A 17,486-nucleotide genomic window follows, 5' to 3' on the forward strand; every position below is an offset into this window, starting at 1 on the left:
ATAACCAACAACCTCAACTACCTCACCACATACGAACCCACATACTGGCCCACCGACACTAACAAAATACCCGACCTCCTGGACTTCTTCGTAACTAAAAGTATCTCACCAAGATACGTCCAAATCAACTCCTCGGCTGATCTCTCCTCCGATCATTCCCCCGTGATAGCAACAGTCAGTTCAACAATTATCGAGAATACACCTAATGTCTCCATTCACAACCAACACACCAACTGGCAGCTCTTTAGAGAAGTCTTTACACACTCAACTTCAGCCTTAACTTCACTAAAAATTAAGGCAGAAATCGAAGCAGCCACGGAATACTTAAACACGAGCATAATAAACGCCATCCGCCTCTCCACACCGACAAAGACGTCTATCAGCAAACAAGAATATTCCCAATACATACCAAAAAAAATAGCAGAAAAATGTAGACTAAGAAGAGTATGGCAAACCCATAGAACACCGGATGACAAACGCAAACTAAACAACGCATCTAGAAAGCTATCCAAAACCATAAAAAATTACAAAAACGACTGTTCCCAAAAATATCTCGCCAGTTTATCCCCCACAGCCGACTCCAACTACTCGCTATGGAACTCGTCCAGGAAACTCACACGCCCCCCACAAATAATCTCACCAATCCGCCGTCCGCAAGGTGGATGGGCGCGAAGCCCTATAGAAAAAGCCGACCTGTTTGCTAAATACTTGTCTAAAGTATTCAAACCCCATTCCCCCAAAGCTGCCACGGACGTTACTGAATACTTGCACACTTCCTTCCAAATGTCCCCTCCTATCGAAACCTCCTCTTCTGCAGAGACTATAGAAACAATCAGTCGCCTAAATTCCAAGAAAGCAGCAGGGCACGACCTCATAGGCAATAAAACAATTAAGGAACTTCCCATAAAAGGGATCGCACTCATCACATCGATTTTTAATGCTATCCTTCGCCTTGAACACTATCCTAAGGCTTAGAAAATCTCACTGATTACCTTCATCCCTAAACCCGGTAAACCGATGTAAGAAACCAGCTCCTATCGCCCAATCAGCCTTTTACCTACCCTGTCTAAACTATTCGAGAAGATGCTCACGAACCGACTCCTTCCACTCCTAGAGAACTTGGAAACACTCCCAGATCACCAATTCGGCTTCCGAAAACAACATTCAACAGTAGAGCAAATCCATCGCATAACCCATACGATCAGCCAAACACTCGAAAAGAAAAAATTTTGCTCAGCGGTTTTCCTAGACACCCAACAGGCATTCGACAAAGTATGTCATGAAGAGCTACTATACAAGATTAAAAAGATCCTACCTCACCCCTACTACTCCATCCTAAAATCCTACCTAACCAATAGACAATTCATGGTTAAATGCCTAGACGCCACTTCCGCAACATTCCCAATAGAATTCGGCATACTCCAAGGTAGTGTCCTCGGACCCCTACTGTACTCCATCTACACTGCCGACTTACCTATATCAAACGAGATGACAATAGCGACATTTGCAGACGACACAGCGCTATTAGCTACCCACGCAGACCCGGTAATAGCCTCATCCACTCTCCAGCGAAGTCTCGACTCCATGGAAAAGTGGTTTCATAAATAATGAGGCTTCAAAATTGACGAAAAGAAATCCCCACATGTAACCTTCACGCTCCGAAAACAAACCTGCCCCCAGGTCACCATCAACAATGCAACAGTTCCTAGCAGGGACTCAGTCCGATACCTGGGCATGGCCCTGGACAGGAGACTAACGTGGAAGAAACTCATCTCAGATAAAACGAAGCAACTAAAGGACAAACTAGAAAAATTCTATTGGCTCACGGGCCGACGCTCCAAACTAAACATACAGAATAACATTACCCTCTACAAGACCATAATAAAACCTGTCTAGACCTACGGAATCCAACTATGGGGAACAGCAAGTAACTCCAACATTGAAATACTACAACGCTTCCAGTCGAAAACGGTAAGATCCTTAATAGACGCACCTTGGTATGTTACCAACGAAACCATCCATCGCGACCTCAAGATACCCACAGTCAAAGAGGAAATAGCAAAATATAGCGACAGATATAGCAAAAGAGTCAACAAACACTGAAACCCCCTAATCACTGGACTACTTGATACGACGGACCAGATTCGCAGGCTGAAGAGGCACTACCCGCTAGACCTAAACGCTAGATTCATTTAGTTATCCAAATTAAGCATATGCACTTACTTATAATACTCATAAATTATACTTATCTGTAATAAGTATTAACTTATTGTAAATAAACAGCCAAGTTCCTGCGCCACGCCAGAAAAATTACTGAAAATTCTCAACGCGAGAATTGATTGTAATTTCAACAAATAAATAAAAAAAAAAATTCATTACCCGTGAGAATTTAGGAACGAATTTTCGGAAATAAAAGGCTAAACCTATGAACTGCCTGAGCTGTGTGACGGTCGTTGACGCAGGTAAAGAACTCAAGGCGTGTATTTTACTGGGACTGGGACGAACTTCTCCATTACGAATTACATATCCCAAATAGAGTACCGAGGTCTTTAGAAAAGAACATTTTGGGACAGTTAAAGGAGCATCCGGCTTTTACGAGGGTATCTAGTACGGTGTGCAATCCTTTTAGAGCTTGATCTATCGAGTCGGCAATAATTAGGACATCATCCAAATAGACAACGACGTACGAATGGCACGTTGGCTGCTATACGTGTTTTCAAAGGAATGTCAAGAATGATCTCTCGTTTCGTTTGTTCGCAGCATCAAAATCACCAGCCGCTGCTGAATACATTGAAGGAAAGTGTAGTACAAATCACTCCGACCAAATGGTTTCTTATGTCACCACAATTAAAAAGGGTCATATGGTACAGAAGGCTTGGCATGCGACTACTTCTGAGGATTTCCGTAGTAAACGCTTTGATGGTTTACAAAATTGCAGCAAGGAAGAACATAAATATTAGAATATTTAGACAAGTATTAGTTGCAAAATTATTAGGGTTGTCCGAAAATGTAAGAATCCCTATTTTCGACGGAGTCGGCATAGTATCGCCGTCCGGAAAATAACTTCCGGAAGAAACATTAAACGCGCACGCATGTAATGCAAATAAACGACATCGAATGGATCGAACAAAGGCACAAAGGAATTCGAAGAAAACAACAACTTATTATCCAAATTGTTCATCGAGTGTAATGAATGCTGTATACTTCCTAGAATTAGGATGAATACGGATTTTGAGAAACCCACCGGCCATGTCCAGAATAATAAAATATCTCGCTTTTGCAATCTCGCGACTTGATCCGCAATGAGGGGCAAATGATACCGATCCGCGACCGTATATTGATTTAGTTCTCGAAAATCTACCTATCATCTATCCGAACCATTGTTCGTCTTCACGAGTAACACAGGGCTCGCGAACGGTGAATTACTAGGCTTTATGATTTTTGGCTGTAATCAAGTCGCTTGTTCTCTCACGTACTATTCTGCGCTCGCGAAGTCTATTAGGACTCCTTGTACGGCGATGTTAGGATCAATTAATTGTACTTCTAACTGGCCTGTATTTTTTTGTACGAGTACTTAGGGAACCCGTAACGGATGAATCTCTGAATTTTCGGAAAGAAAGATTAATCGACTTTTATCACTACCACGTTCCTCATTGTCAACTTCATTAACATCGATCTCGTTTTCAGCTGCTTTATTACAGGCATTAATTATTTTTGTTTTACACATAGCGAGGCTATTTTGTGTAATATTACGTCAAAATCTTGGCTTAAAATTTAACGAGCAATCGCGATATCGTATTGTTAAATAACTATCAGCGAGAACATGAAAAGTTTATCTCTAACCACCGACACCTGCAACAGACAAGATTTGAGCGATACGTTTAGTACCAATATTTCTTATTCCTCGCATTACTACTATATCAATCGTTCTTTTGCCAGAAATTCTCAAGACTACGGATTCTTTAATTAGCGAACACTCGGCTCCGAAATCGGGGTAAAATGGAAACGACTCACCCGGATGGCTTGATCTACCAGTTGGCGCCTCCATTACGTAGAAGTCGATTCGACACTCGGTATTGAAATTATATTCAGGGCACTGCTTTGTAAAGGATTTTCCTCCATAATCAGATTGGTAGCTGCTCACCACGCAGCGGAGTCGAAGCCTGCGGTTTCAGGGTTGAAACGCGGTGGCGAAAATTGTTAGGTTCCACACTTGATTTTTGCACTAGCGACTGAATTAGCAGTTAGCAGTTAGCTAGCACTGTTATAACCGGCACTTTATCCCACTTCTGATGTCGGGTTTACATTAGAATCAGGGTTAGGGGCGTGAAACGAATCTTCGTTATGGATTACACGTGTTTCTATGCAATAGAGAAGACATTGATTAGTGCAAATACGATTATCATAGAACCGGACAAGTAACCGTGGCAATTAGATACTCGAGGAACTAATGACAATGATCTTAGGTTCAATAACGAATCCGCGGTCGACGGGATGATAGATGAACGTGCTCACAAAATCTAAGTCGGATGCGCAATATTCACGGGTCGTAAGGGGTTACTCTTTTCGTCGATGAGATCGCGAGAGAGAATGCCTTTCCCGTTCCGATGATGCCGCAGAGGGAAACTATCACGGGGTGTGTCTAAGGACGCGAGATCATGGGATTTGTCGAGAAAAGCCTTCGTTTGGAAAGTAAGGGAAATTGGCATTGCTGCTAATTGGTCAATCTCCATATCGGTGGTTAGAAAAAGATGCTAGCCGCCCTTGAGGGAAAGTTGCTAGTGGAAGACGCCGCTCGTTGAAAAATAGGTCTCCCCTACCTTCCCGTAGTTGGGACAAAGACCGTTTGTCTGTTTGAAGGGCTTTAGTTGACTAAATCTTAAGATCTATAACGGGTCCTCGAGCTAGCTGAACATGTACTGCGGAGACGCATCGACATCTGGCAATCATCTTGCTCGAAGAATAGGGTCTGCGCGTGGCGAGCCACGGGACAGAAACCGTTGGAATGTTTACTGTCGCGTGCCGCCACGAATATTTCTTTTAAGGAGAGCTATAGAATTACTCCATACCTTTGCTAGACAAAGCGTTCATCCCGTGACCGCGGCTACGTTCGGCGACTGGCTGTCGCCTCGAGCCCAAGCTCATTATCACAACTCGCGAACAATTACAATCGGATTGAATAACTACAATTGTTTAATTACAGCTATAGTAGACTCTAGATTACAATGTTGCGGGATTATCCACAATTCCAAAGGCTCCGACATATAAATGTAATGATTCAGTAAAGCATTCCAGATTGATTGGGTCTGTTGTGTTTTTAAGGGTACAAGTATTAAATATTTGGTTGGTTCATCGTGTATAGAGAGAATGTATTGATTTCCTATCTTGGTCTTTTTCAACGGACCTATCAAATCCATAGCGATTTTGTTATTAGATTCTAATGGAGTGTCAGTTATTTGTGGTTCTTCCTTCCCTCTTATCCGAGTAGTCTTTGATGTTTGACATGTCGCGCAAGTTTCTATTCTAGTTTTTATTCTGTCCACTAACTGTGGAATTTTATATTTGTCTCTGATTCTGTCGTACGTCTTTTGTATTCCGGGATGTCCTATCAAGTCATGATTTTCTTTTAGTATTTGTTCTATCTCTTCTTCACTTAAACTCTGTATTGGTTCGTAAGCAAACTCTATGTCGTCGCGTTGGTCATTGAAAAATAAAAGAAGTCTTTTATGTGTGCTTTGTTTTGTGCGTTGTTGTCTCCTATTCCTATCTATCTATTTGTTTTAAGTATGTTTGATATTTTCTGTAACCATACGGTTTCGTCATACGGGCCTAGACATATTTTTGTTAATTGGAAAAAGTTGTCTTTGTTAGATGTTAGTTTTAATAATTTTAGTATTTCTTCTGATTTTTGAATGGTAACTATGGAAAATTGAATGGTAACTATTTTGTACAAATAAGTTTTGATGTTATTTAAGGGGTAATTCTTTTCGCCGAAATAAAACGAGATTCAAGAATAGAAAAATTGCCTTTTCGATTATGTTTTTTAGTTACTGACAATAAAAAATCGCCCAATATATCCCTGCACACGAGCAAACCTCCTTACACGAACAAATGAGTGTCATCCTAAGCAGCGGGTCGCACAGTAATGCTCAATCCATACGATACATGAGTTGCAGCTTGTTTGATATTCCCCCGGACACGCGGATGATATGTTTCGCCTACGACACGTTGGTCCTGTCCGGAGGACATTGATGGTACGAGACACTGCGTCTCGGCGAGCTCGCTCTTGCTTGCGCGGTGCGTGCCATACGCAGGCTGGGCCTGAGGGTGTCGCCAGCCAAGTCGGAGCCTACTTGGTTTTACGACCGGCGGCGTACGGTGGCTCTTTCGCTCGGCCTGTGTTTGGATATAAACGGGTAGAATGTCGAGGTGGGGCTTCAGATGAAATATTTTGGCTTCATCATCGACAGTTGATGGACGTTCAGGCTGCACTTCAGACTCTTGATCCCCAAAGTGACGGCAGTAGCCAACATATTATGTGACTTGCTGCCTAATATCGGTGGGACTGGTGTCAGAGTGTGCTGACTATATGAGGGGGTCGTCCGTTGCCGAATCCTGTACGGGGCTCTGGTGTGAACAGGACATCTGATAACGCGTCGTCACAGTCTGCTTTTGCTGAGGATGCTGCGTAGGACGACCGCCATCAGGATCATCAGGGGCGGAAAAGGGAAGGGAAGGGGAAGGGGGGAAATCTTAGGGGCTTGGACTCGGGCGGTGTCTCCTCCCCCGCCTGGCAGGCGGTCCGAGACGTTCAGGGGAAGCTAGGAATATTCGGTGAGTACCTGCAGAAAATTGGAAAAAAGGAGACGAACACTTGTCACCATTACGGAGAGGACCTTTGTCCGGCGTGGGAGGCTCCCGGCAGTGTCCTGCGACTAGCGATTGGCGAGAGTTTGAACTCCTCGTCAGCCGTGGAAGCGATTTTGGGCGGGTAACAGGAGTTCCTATTGCGAGGAAGTAATGCTCGCAAAGGAGCGGGAAAAGTAGGAGAAGGTGAGAACTTCTCGCTCTTACAGTGTTCCGAAGGGCGTTGCGTCGCCCTAAATGGTCATGGCGTTCGTCACGCCGAGGAGGTTATGGAATCTCCTCTCACTTGCACGACGGCCCAGCGGATAGCGTTGAGAGGTGTGGTCCCTCTCAATGTTCAAACTAGACCAGAAGAATGGCTCTCTCAGAATGGGAGAAAACGTGGGAGTGCTCCGGCAGCAATTGGGAAGAGGTCCCGGGGCACTCCTGTTAAGCGTTAGATAGGCCACCGTGGAGTTTTAATCGGTAAGTCTGATATTACCCCGCTACTCTTCTGAGAAGCGGCGGGATATCTATGAGAATTTCTCCACGTTTAAAAGAAAAAAGCTTAGCTCGTGAAGAAGACCATAGTATTCAGACACGTAAACAAGCCCGCGCGACATTTTGCAAAAGAAATGGTAGGTTGAGCAATAAACCTTCTTACTCATGGAAATCTATAAAAGCACATCAAAAACCGCCCTATGAAATTTCCGAGTAGAGAGAATTAATGTTTCCTCTTGCGTTACGTAAAATGTTTAAGACATAATGTGTGCGATTTCAGGAGAAGAATGCAGTGCAAAGTATCTAGCATTTTGTGCTCGGAGAATTATTAATAATTTTATTGAATAGGATTGTAGCGAACCGTTATTGAGGAGCCTAATACTCGAGTGAGCTGGAAAATATCAAGCGCCCAAGTACTATTATATTTACTTTATTTATATGTCGGAGATGAAAGAACATCGGAGGCTTTGGAATTTTGGATAATCCCGCAACATTGTAACCTAGAGTCTACTATAGCTGTAATTGAACAATTGTAGTTATTCAATCCGATTGTAATTGTTCGAGAGTTGTGATAATGAACTTGGGCTCGAGGCGACAGTCAGTCGCCGAACGTAGCCGCGGTCACGGGATGAACGCTTTGTCTAACAAAGGTATGGAGTAATTCTATAGCTCTCCTTAAAAGAAATATTCGTGGCAACACGCGACAGTAAACATTCCAACGGTTTCTGTCCCGTGGCTCGCCACACGCAGACCCTATTCTTCGAGTAAGATGATTGCCAGATGTCGATGCGTCTCCGCAGTACATGTTCAGCTAGCTCGAGGGCCCGTTATAGATCTTAAGATTTAGTCAACTAAAGTCCTTCAAACAGACAAACGGTCTTTGTCCCAACTACGGGAAGATAGGGGAGACCTATTTTTCAATGAGCGGCGTCTCCCACTAGCAACTTTCCCTCGAGGGCGGCTAGCATCTTTTTCTAACCACCGATATGGAGATTGACCAATTAGCAGCAATGTCAATTTCCCTTACTTTCCGAACGAAGACTATCCCCGAGGAATCCGATGATCTCGTGTCCTTAGACACACCCCATTATAGTTTTCCTCCGTGGCATCATCGGGACGGGAAAGACATTCTCGCTCGCGATCTCATTGATGAAAGGAGTAACCCTTTACGACCAGTGAATATTACGCGTCCGACTTAGATTTTGTGAGTACGTTCATCTATCATCCCGTCGACCGCGGATTCGTTATTGAACCTAGGATCATTGTCATTAGTTTCTCGAGTACCTAACTACCACGGTTACTTGTCCGGTTCTATAATAATCGTATTTGCACTAGTCAATATCTTCTCTATTGCATAACGACAACGTGTAACCCAAACGAAGATTCGTTTCACGCCCCTAACCCTAAGTCTAATGTAAACCCGACGTATATTTACTGTATAATAGATATAAATTGATTGATATTTACTACTTATTTATTTAATCGGGGTACCTTCTCTCTTCGCAACATTCAAAAGAAGGAACAGATTTCTGTATTCCGAGTGGCCACGGAAAAAGGCAACAAAAAAGATCTGAAGAATGTCACCACCATTCATGATGCACGTTTGCTTCTTTCAGTCATATAAATTGTATCTTTGTCAGTGGTTCTCATGATCTATTCATCATAAACGTATCTGTTTCGACCATTCGCGGAGAGACACGATCGCGAGGAAGCACGCCAACGGGAGTCGTAAATTCCCGTTACAATTAGATAATCGACGCCACGAAATGATCGATCCCCTATTTCATTTAGGATAATAGAGGTGGTTTAATTGAATATGACACTGATATAACAAGTTATAAATCACAGTTTATTCCAACAACTTTGTAAAGAAGATAGTTACGCTGGTGCGTATGTATAAGATAAGTGAGTGATTGATCTACGGGTGTAAACCCTGTTAAAAGATGTTGACTGTTTGAAAGATGGAAAATCAGTGAAGTTCGGTGACGATGCTATGGCGGAGGAAAGCTAAGGATGGGTGTGTCTAGCGCACGGGACCATCGGATTTGTTGGTGACAATTTTGGCTAAGAGAGTGAGGGAAATAGGCTTCGTTGTTAATTTGTTATTTGCTATGGTCGTGGTTGGAGAAGGATGCTAACCGCCCTCGAGATAAAGTTGCTAGTGGGAGGCTTTATACGTGAGAAAAGGCAACTTTCCCGTGTCAACCCGTGGTGGACAATAAACTTTAGGAAACAATTCAGCGAAAGAATATCTGTTTGGTTTGAAGGACCCCGACTAGGAAATTCCTGAGATTTATGGAGGGTACTTGAGACTATTGAGGGTACGCGGTAAGGATCCGAAGACATCTGGCTGCCATCTTGCCCGCGATGTGTGGCCTGGTTTAGGTAGAGTGTTGCCCGACGCAACAGTATCTATCCCAAAGATCATTTTATGATCATGTTATGGGACATGTTTGGATGCGTTTTAATTTCACCTTTTTAATGATAAACAAAAAAAGGTCATTCCGTTAAAAAAAAAACGTTACTGTGAGTAAAATATCAGAGAATATGACCTTCAGAAAAGGAGAGAATAAGATATACTTAAATTTAAAAAATTATTGCATTTAATCAATTTTGAATATTAGTCCTTGTTCTTGAATTTTGTACAAACTTATTAGAGGTGAGAAAATAACATATCTCAATGCGTACTAAAGAAAATTAGTAATTAAAGCGAAACTATTTTAGTGTCAATATAATTGTTATTTTAAGAAACATAAAATGTAACATCTTACACCATTCGTAACAGTCAATGTATACCCGTAACTAACGATAGACGTGCGATTAAAATACTCAAAAGAAAGAGTAAATCGTAATGTCAATTATAACTTGAAACATATTTATAAACGTACTTCGTTCCTTACTTCTTGTCTTTTACACTACATGTAACACATTTCAGCCATGAATTAAGCGACCTCACGATATGAATGTTGTAATCGAAAACATTCCAATCATATGATACTATTGATATTCCGACTTGATCTTCAGAATCTGGTCTTCAAATATCTGAAATTATTTTACATAAATCGAATCAATGTTAATGTTCATGAAATAGTTAAATAATTTCTGTAAATTACCTTCGTTTTTTGTATGAATGTTCTTTATATAAACATATTCTTATTGTTCAACTTCTTCACCACTGATTGTTTTTACTAGTTCTTGAAACCCTACTTCCGATGGCAAACCGAGCAATTCACAACTACGTTTCCACAATCGGGTTGCTAATTCAGCGTTACAAGCCTTTGACGAGGGTCTTGCTGTTCTGCAGTTGCTAAAAGATAAACATATATTGTAGAATTAAATCAAAATTTTCAAAGGAAGGCAATGTCCTCTCAGAGATTCAAATTACCATAATAGAGAACTAAATAAGAATTCTGTAATTAGAAACTTCTTATAAGCCTATTTTTACGCTATTATACAATTTTGGCATGGGTTCCGTCTGGAACACATAAAAGAACTACGTTTTTTTTATTACTTATTTATTTAAATTTTACAATTTGTCCAGTAGGACATTTGGTAAAATATTATAGCGGTGTGCTAATATAACATGTGGGTGGCTACCCCCAGTGGGGTACCATCATCGTGTTTGTTAGGTTATGTCCTTGTGAGATCTGTTGGGTATTTCCTTTTTAATCTTCTTTTTATGCTTGATGTGTCGACCGTTTCCGCTGCCAGTCGGTTTGGGTGCGTTGCTATTCTTTCTCCGTGCCTTCTTGCACTTTTGTTAATCTCCTCTTTGACCGTTGGTATTCCCAGGTCTTAACGAATGTCCTCGTTCCTGACGTACCATGGCGCGTTTACTATTGTTCTGAGTATTTTCGATTGCGTTGCCTCTATTTTGGTTATATGACTCATTACTGCTGTTCCCCATAGTGCTATTCCGTAGGTCCAGATTGGTTTTATGACCATTTTATATATTTTTAGTTTGTTTTCTATGCTTAGTTTGGATTTTCGGCTTGTTAGCCAGTACATTTGTCTCCTTGCCATCTGTATTTTGTCTATTGTTGCTTTAATATGCTGTTTCCATGTGAGTCGTGAATCTAAGTGGAGTCCTAGGTATTTGACTTGCCTTGTTTGTATTATGCGTGTGCCGTTTAGTACAATGTTTGGTGGTTTCTGTTTTCGCAGTGTGAATGTAATGTGTTTGCATTTATCGGGGTTTGCTTTAATTTGTTTTGCTTGAAGCCACTTTTCTATTTTTGTGATATGTTCTTGTAGTAATGTAACTGCTGTTGCAGGGTTAGTATGCCTGACTAGAACAGCTGTGTCATCCGCGAATGTCAGTATTTTGCTATTGTTAGTTGTTGGTATGTTGGCCGTGTATAATGTGTATAAAATTGGTCCTAGGACGCTTCATTGCGGAACTCCTGCCTTGATTTCTTTAACTTCAAAGTATGTGTCTTTGATTTTTACTATGAAGCTTCTGCTGCTTAAGTATGATTTGATTAATTGGTATATCTGCCCCGGGAACTGTTTCCTGATTGACTGAAGTAGGCTAGTGTGGTTTATTTTATCGAATGCTTTTTCAATGTCCATAAAGAGTGCCGTGCAGTATTGTTTTGTTTCCAGCGCCTGTAAGATTTCGTTGACGAGTCTGTGCGTTTGTTCTATTGTGGAGTGTTTGTTTCTGAATCTGAATTGGTGATCCGGTATTAGTTGATTCTTCTCTATTATGGGTTTCATCCAATCGTAAATTATTTTCTCTAGTATCTTAAAGAACACCGGAAGTAGTGAGATTGGTCGGTAGGATTTGGTTTCGTTTGGGTCCTTGCCTGGTTTGGGTATCATTATGATTTGTGCCAGTTTTCAAGTTTTTGGAAAGTATTGTATTCTTAGTATTGCGTTAACTATTATTGTGATTTGTCCTATCGCTTTTGGCGGAAGGTTTTTCAAGATTTTGCCGTTAATTAGGTCGATTCCTGGTGCTTTATTATTTTTTGTTCTCTCAATTATGTTTCTGATTTCTTGTGCTGTTGCTTTAGGTATGGTGTAGTGATTGTCAGTTGGTGTACTAGTAGTTAGCGCATCCTCGTCCGTATGACTATTGTGGTTGCTGTTGTTGATGTTATGTGGGGTGAATGTGTTGCATAGATCGTTGGAAAATTGTTCAGCTTGCTCTTCGTTGCTTCTTGCCCATGTGTTATCTGCTCTTCTGATTGCTGGTACCATTTTTATTGTCTTCTTTATTTTTTTTTCTTTTTTTTTTTTTTTTTTTTGTAGCTTTCCATAGGGAGTAATTGTAGTTCTCGTGAGCAGATAGTGACTCGATGAACTTTGTGAACTCGTTGTTGTTGTGTTCTTTTATTTTGTTTTTTATTCCTTTTGCGAGTTTGTTTAGGTGTTTTTTGGCGAGTTTTTTGTTTTCTTTTGTTCTGTGTTTTTGCCATTTTGCTTTCGCTTTTCTTTTTTCTCTAATTTTTTCGAGGATGTCTAGTGGAACTGTTTTTGTTTGTCTGTTGGTTGTTTCCGGTATAGTGGTTGCCCTTGCTGCTTCTTGGATAGTTTCTGTGAATGTTGTTACTGCTTGATCGATGTGTTCAGGTGTTTTCAGTGGCATGTTGCAGCTGATTTTGCTCTCTATTATTTCTTTGAATATTTGCCATTTGGTGGTTTTATTCCACAGCTTCTCTGTGCTGCTGTAAAGTATTGGTTTGTTTCTGTATGTAATTATTATAGGCGTATGGTCGGAGGTAAGCTCGAGGCTGGGTGCTGTGTTTAGTTTATTTGCGTTTAGTCCCTTTGTAACTGCAAAGTCTAGCAGGTCAGGTATTTTGCTCAGGTCTGTCGGCCAGTATGTCGGTCTTCCTGTGGATAATATATTGAGGTTATTATTTCTAATGTATTTCTCCAAGGTTCTGCCTCGAGATGTGGTGATTCTTGATCCCCATAGTGTGTGCTTTGAGTTATAGTCTCCCGCTGCAATATACTTGTCACCTAAGTGTCGGAAGTAGTCTTCCCACATTTGCGTTGTGATTTTGTGTCGCGGCGGTACGTATACTGCTGACAACTGCAGTTGGTTGCTGTTAGTCTGTACGGTAACGGTGGTTGCTTGTATATGTTCCTTACTGACCTGGCTGTGTAGGTGATGTTTAATGTCGTTTTTTATTACTACTGCCGTCTCTCCGTGTGCTTTCCCTGAGGGATGCTTCCTGTCGTATATGGTGTAGTGCGGTATTTTTATATAGCTTTTTATTGTGAGGTGTGTTTCTGAAACGAGTAGTATATCGATGTTATTGCTATACAGGAATGTTTTAGTTTCTAGGGCCCTTTGTCGTAGGCCGTTAGAGTTCCAGGCTGCTATTTTAAGCGTGTCTATTTTTATTTTTTGCTCATCATGTTAGTAAGTAATTGTAACATGACTGTTATCTGCTGTGTTTGCTGTCTGAGGAGTTCGTTTTGTTCGCTTATCATTTTTGTGAGCATTTCGGTGTTTTTTATGGGATGTTTTATTAACTCTTTGATTTCTGTAGCGTCGTTGCTGTGGTTGTCCTGTTCTTGATTATCTAAGGGTGACGACCGGTTGACTACTTGCGCGTAGCTTCGGTTTCTAATGGTGTTGGTGTTAGTGTGGTTATTGTTTATTACATGCTGTGTATTTGGTGTTGACATAGATTCTGTGTTGTCCTGTTGCGTGTGGAAATTGTTGTGTGTCCTGTTTCGAATCGGCGGGAAAAGTTTTCTTTGTAGTTGTTTTCTGGCTACGCAGCCTTTGTAGCTGGCTGGGTGATTTCCACCGCAATTGTGACATTTTACGTCATTTATTTTTCCCGTGTGTGGGCAGTTCACTGTTAGGTGCTTTCCTGCGCATTTGACACACGCCGGGTTTCTGTTGCAGTAGTTTTTTGTGTGTCCGTATTGTTGACACCGCATGCATTGTGGTATGTCTTTTTTATGTCTGGGTGGCTCGACTGCGATTATTGTGTTTGAGATTTTTTTAATTTCAAATATTTCTTTGCTGTTGCTTTTCGGTTCTAGCTCTATTAGGAGTAGCGGTAGTGGTTGCTTAGTGTCAAATCTGGTTATATTGTTGATCGTTCTTACCTGGTGTCCGATCTTGGCCAGTTCCTCGCATATTTTCTTTGTATTTGTTTTAGGGTGTAGACCTCTGATTACTGCTTTGTAGCTCTTGTCGGATTTGGGTTGGTAAGTGTGATACCCAGCGTTTTTTCCTTTGGCGCTTTAGTTACTTTTCTGTAGGTTTCTGGGGTATTAGTTTGTACTTTTACCTGGTCCAGTTTGAGCTGTTTGATAGTGTAGTTTTCTTTTCCTGCCGTGCTGTTTAGCAGATCAATGAGGGGGTCTATTATTTTGCGTCTATGTAGATTGGTGGTGGCTTGGGAGTGTGCGCTCTTGGTTTTTCTGTAGGGTCTGTGTCCATCTCTTCTATCAGTGAGCTGAAGGAGTTTTGTGTGGGAATTTCCTGTAGCCATTGTTGTCTTTCTGTTTCTGTGGGCCTCCTATCATTTGTGTTTGTGTTTATTTTTCTTTTTTTGCTGGGAGTTACAGTCTTCCAGCTTTCGTTATGTTGTGGTAGATCCTTGTTGGTGTTGCTCTTTTCGTCGTCCTTTTGTATGATTTCAATCTCTATTTCGTTTGTATTTGAGCAGTCCTGTACTTCTCTTGTTGTTTTAATTGGGCTCTGTTGGTCTACTGCCCTGTTTATAATGTATGTTTCTCCTTTGTTTAGTATTCTTATTGATGGTACTTTTTCCATCCTTGATTGGTTCTGTTGCTCTACTCTTGTCGCACAATGTCGGAGGAACTATGTTTTACGTCCGCATAGCTCGACTGCTCAGGCAGAACTGGAAAGAACTACGTGGACTCTTTGTCGGTAATACGACGATCGTGAAGAAAGATATTTCTGAGTTGGAATATTAAATCATTAAGAAGGTAATATACAAATTAGAATTTGGAATTTTAATTTGTTCCGCACTCAACCTCAACTCAAGGACGTGTAATAAACTCGGTATTTCCGACGAATAATTTGGAATGAAAGGGAAGACAAACTGAAAGACTATTGAGAAACGTTAAGTTGGTATGATAGTTAATTCCTACAAGCTAAGTTGTTACGACTTCTAACGACGCTCTATTGTCTTAGGAGTCGACCACGTGTGAATTATCTAAATGTATCCGGTGTGTTCAGGCGTTTTGTACGAGGTGGTGAAATATAGAAAGTAAAACTCAGTCCGTGTGAATCTATTAAATATCAACCTCAAACCTATATTTAATAACAAAGGCATGATAGAAGAGGCATGTGGCGAGGGAAGCGGGGGCGGATAGAGAAGAAAGAGAAGAATGATGATGTGATATGGAATATGGCGGGCCAAGAGAGTAAATGAGAAGAAGTATGGAGACGGAGATGAAGGATTTCGAACTGGTACGGCTCATGGAGACACAAGTAGAGGAGCAAGACTGGCCAACATAAATAATAAACTACCAGCAAGATCCAAGTAGTGTATTTCGACTGTAAGGGAGAACAGGAGGGAAGGACATAGTCCTGACGACGCGATAGCACTTGAAAGAAACAGAAAATATGGAATATTTAGGAATATGAAGGTTCAGCAAGAAAATCTGAAGAGTGGTGACGGTGTACAGCCGGAAAACGGAAGAAACAATGAAAACGATGGAGGAAGGCATAGAGGAGAAAGAGGAAGAATCGCTGCTAATAGGAAGAGACTTCAATGCGAGAGTGGGAAAGAAAGAAATGCAAATAGGATGAAAGAAAAGCAAAGGACAAGTCTCAACAAAAAGCCTGAATAGTAGACTACGTGATAGCAGATGAGAAAGCAAGCGAACAAAGGAGTACGGATGGACTCGAATCACGTACAGTTAGGGGGAGCAATAAAAGGAACAGAGGAGCTGGAGAGATAAAGGAGGGAAATCAAAAGGAGTGACTAGTCGGAGGAAGGGGTAGAGTTTTACCACAGAGGGAAGAGAAAAGAGACAGAATCAGGGAGTCAATAAGGAAAGCAACATGGAAGTAAAGAAAGAGAGAGTTAAGAAAGGAACTGGGAAAGTTTCGAAGCGGAAAGATTAACAGAAGAGTTTACAAGCAAGAGAAACGAATATAGAAACTGGAAATATAGGAAAGTGGAAAGAAAAAAGAAGGGAGTTAGCGGACAAGAACAGAAGGCTGAAAGAGTCAAAGGCATATTTCGCTGCTGGGAGTATGGGAGAGGACAAAGTAGGAAATGAAAAGTATAACGAAAGAAGTGATCAGGACACTCGGAGAGTCCAAGAGAGCAGAGGCATAGACAAAATTTATTTTATTTATTTATTTGTTTATTAAAATTTACAATCAATTCTCGCATTGAGAATTTTCAGTAATTTTTTCTGGTGTGGTGCAGTGACATGGCTAATTATTTATAATAAGTTAATACTTATTATAGATAAGTATAATTTATAAGTAAGTGTTATAAATAAGAAAATATTCCTTAATTTAAATAACTAATTGAATCTAGCGTTTAGGTCTAGCAGGTAGTGCCTCTTCAGCCTGCGGATCTGGTCCGACGTATCAAGTAGTCCAGTAATTAGGGGGTTTCGGTGTTTGTTGACTCTTTTGCAATATCTGCTGCTATATTTTGCTATTTCCTCTTTGACTGTTGGTATCTTGAGGTTGCGATGTATTAGTTCGTTGGAGACATACCAGGGTGCATTTATAATGGATCTTAGCGTTTTCGATTGGAAGCGTTGAAGTATTTCAATGTTGGAATTACTTGCTGTTCCCCATAGTTGGATTCCGTAGGTCCAGACAGGTTTTATTACGATCTTATAGAGGGTAATTTTATTCTGTGTGTTTATAGCCAATAGAATTTTTATAGTTTGTCCTTTAGTTGCTTCGTTTTATCTAAGATGCGTTTTTTCCAAGTTAGTCTCCTGTCCAGGGTTATGCCCAGGTATCTGACTGAGTCCATGCAAGGAATTGTTGTATTGTTGATGGTGACCTGGGGGCAAGTTTGTCTTCGGAGCGCGAAGGTTACATATGAGGATTTTTTTCACTAATTTTGAAGCCACATTTATGAAACCACTTTTCCATGGAGTCGAGACTTCGCTGTAGAGTGGATGAGGCTATTACCCGATCTGCATGAGTAGCTAATAGCGCT

The 17,486-nt window shown here is 41.0% G+C and overlaps 1 protein-coding gene across 3 annotated transcripts in view; it reads right to left on the reverse strand.

Moving 5' to 3' along the window:
- Positions 1-10,065: 10,065 nt before the first annotated feature.
- The window catches only part of LOC117212510 (retinol dehydrogenase 12-like), a 29,563-nt gene continuing 22,142 nt past the window's right edge, over positions 10,066-17,486 (reverse strand). For all 3 annotated transcript variants that reach the window (XM_033457402.1, XM_033457401.1, XM_033457403.1), the window contains exons 6-7: positions 10,461-10,654; positions 10,066-10,389 (exon numbers count right to left, since the gene is read on the reverse strand). In XM_033457402.1, the coding sequence (XP_033313293.1) occupies positions 10,501-10,654 (154 nt within the window). In that variant the 3' untranslated portion in view covers positions 10,066-10,389; positions 10,461-10,500. The remainder of the gene's footprint in view (positions 10,390-10,460; positions 10,655-17,486) is intronic.

Source organism: Bombus bifarius, unplaced genomic scaffold, assembly GCF_011952205.1.
Source record: "Bombus bifarius isolate JDL3187 unplaced genomic scaffold, Bbif_JDL3187 scf7180000008311, whole genome shotgun sequence".
In the NCBI taxonomy this organism is placed as follows: Eukaryota; Metazoa; Arthropoda; class Insecta; order Hymenoptera; family Apidae; genus Bombus; species Bombus bifarius.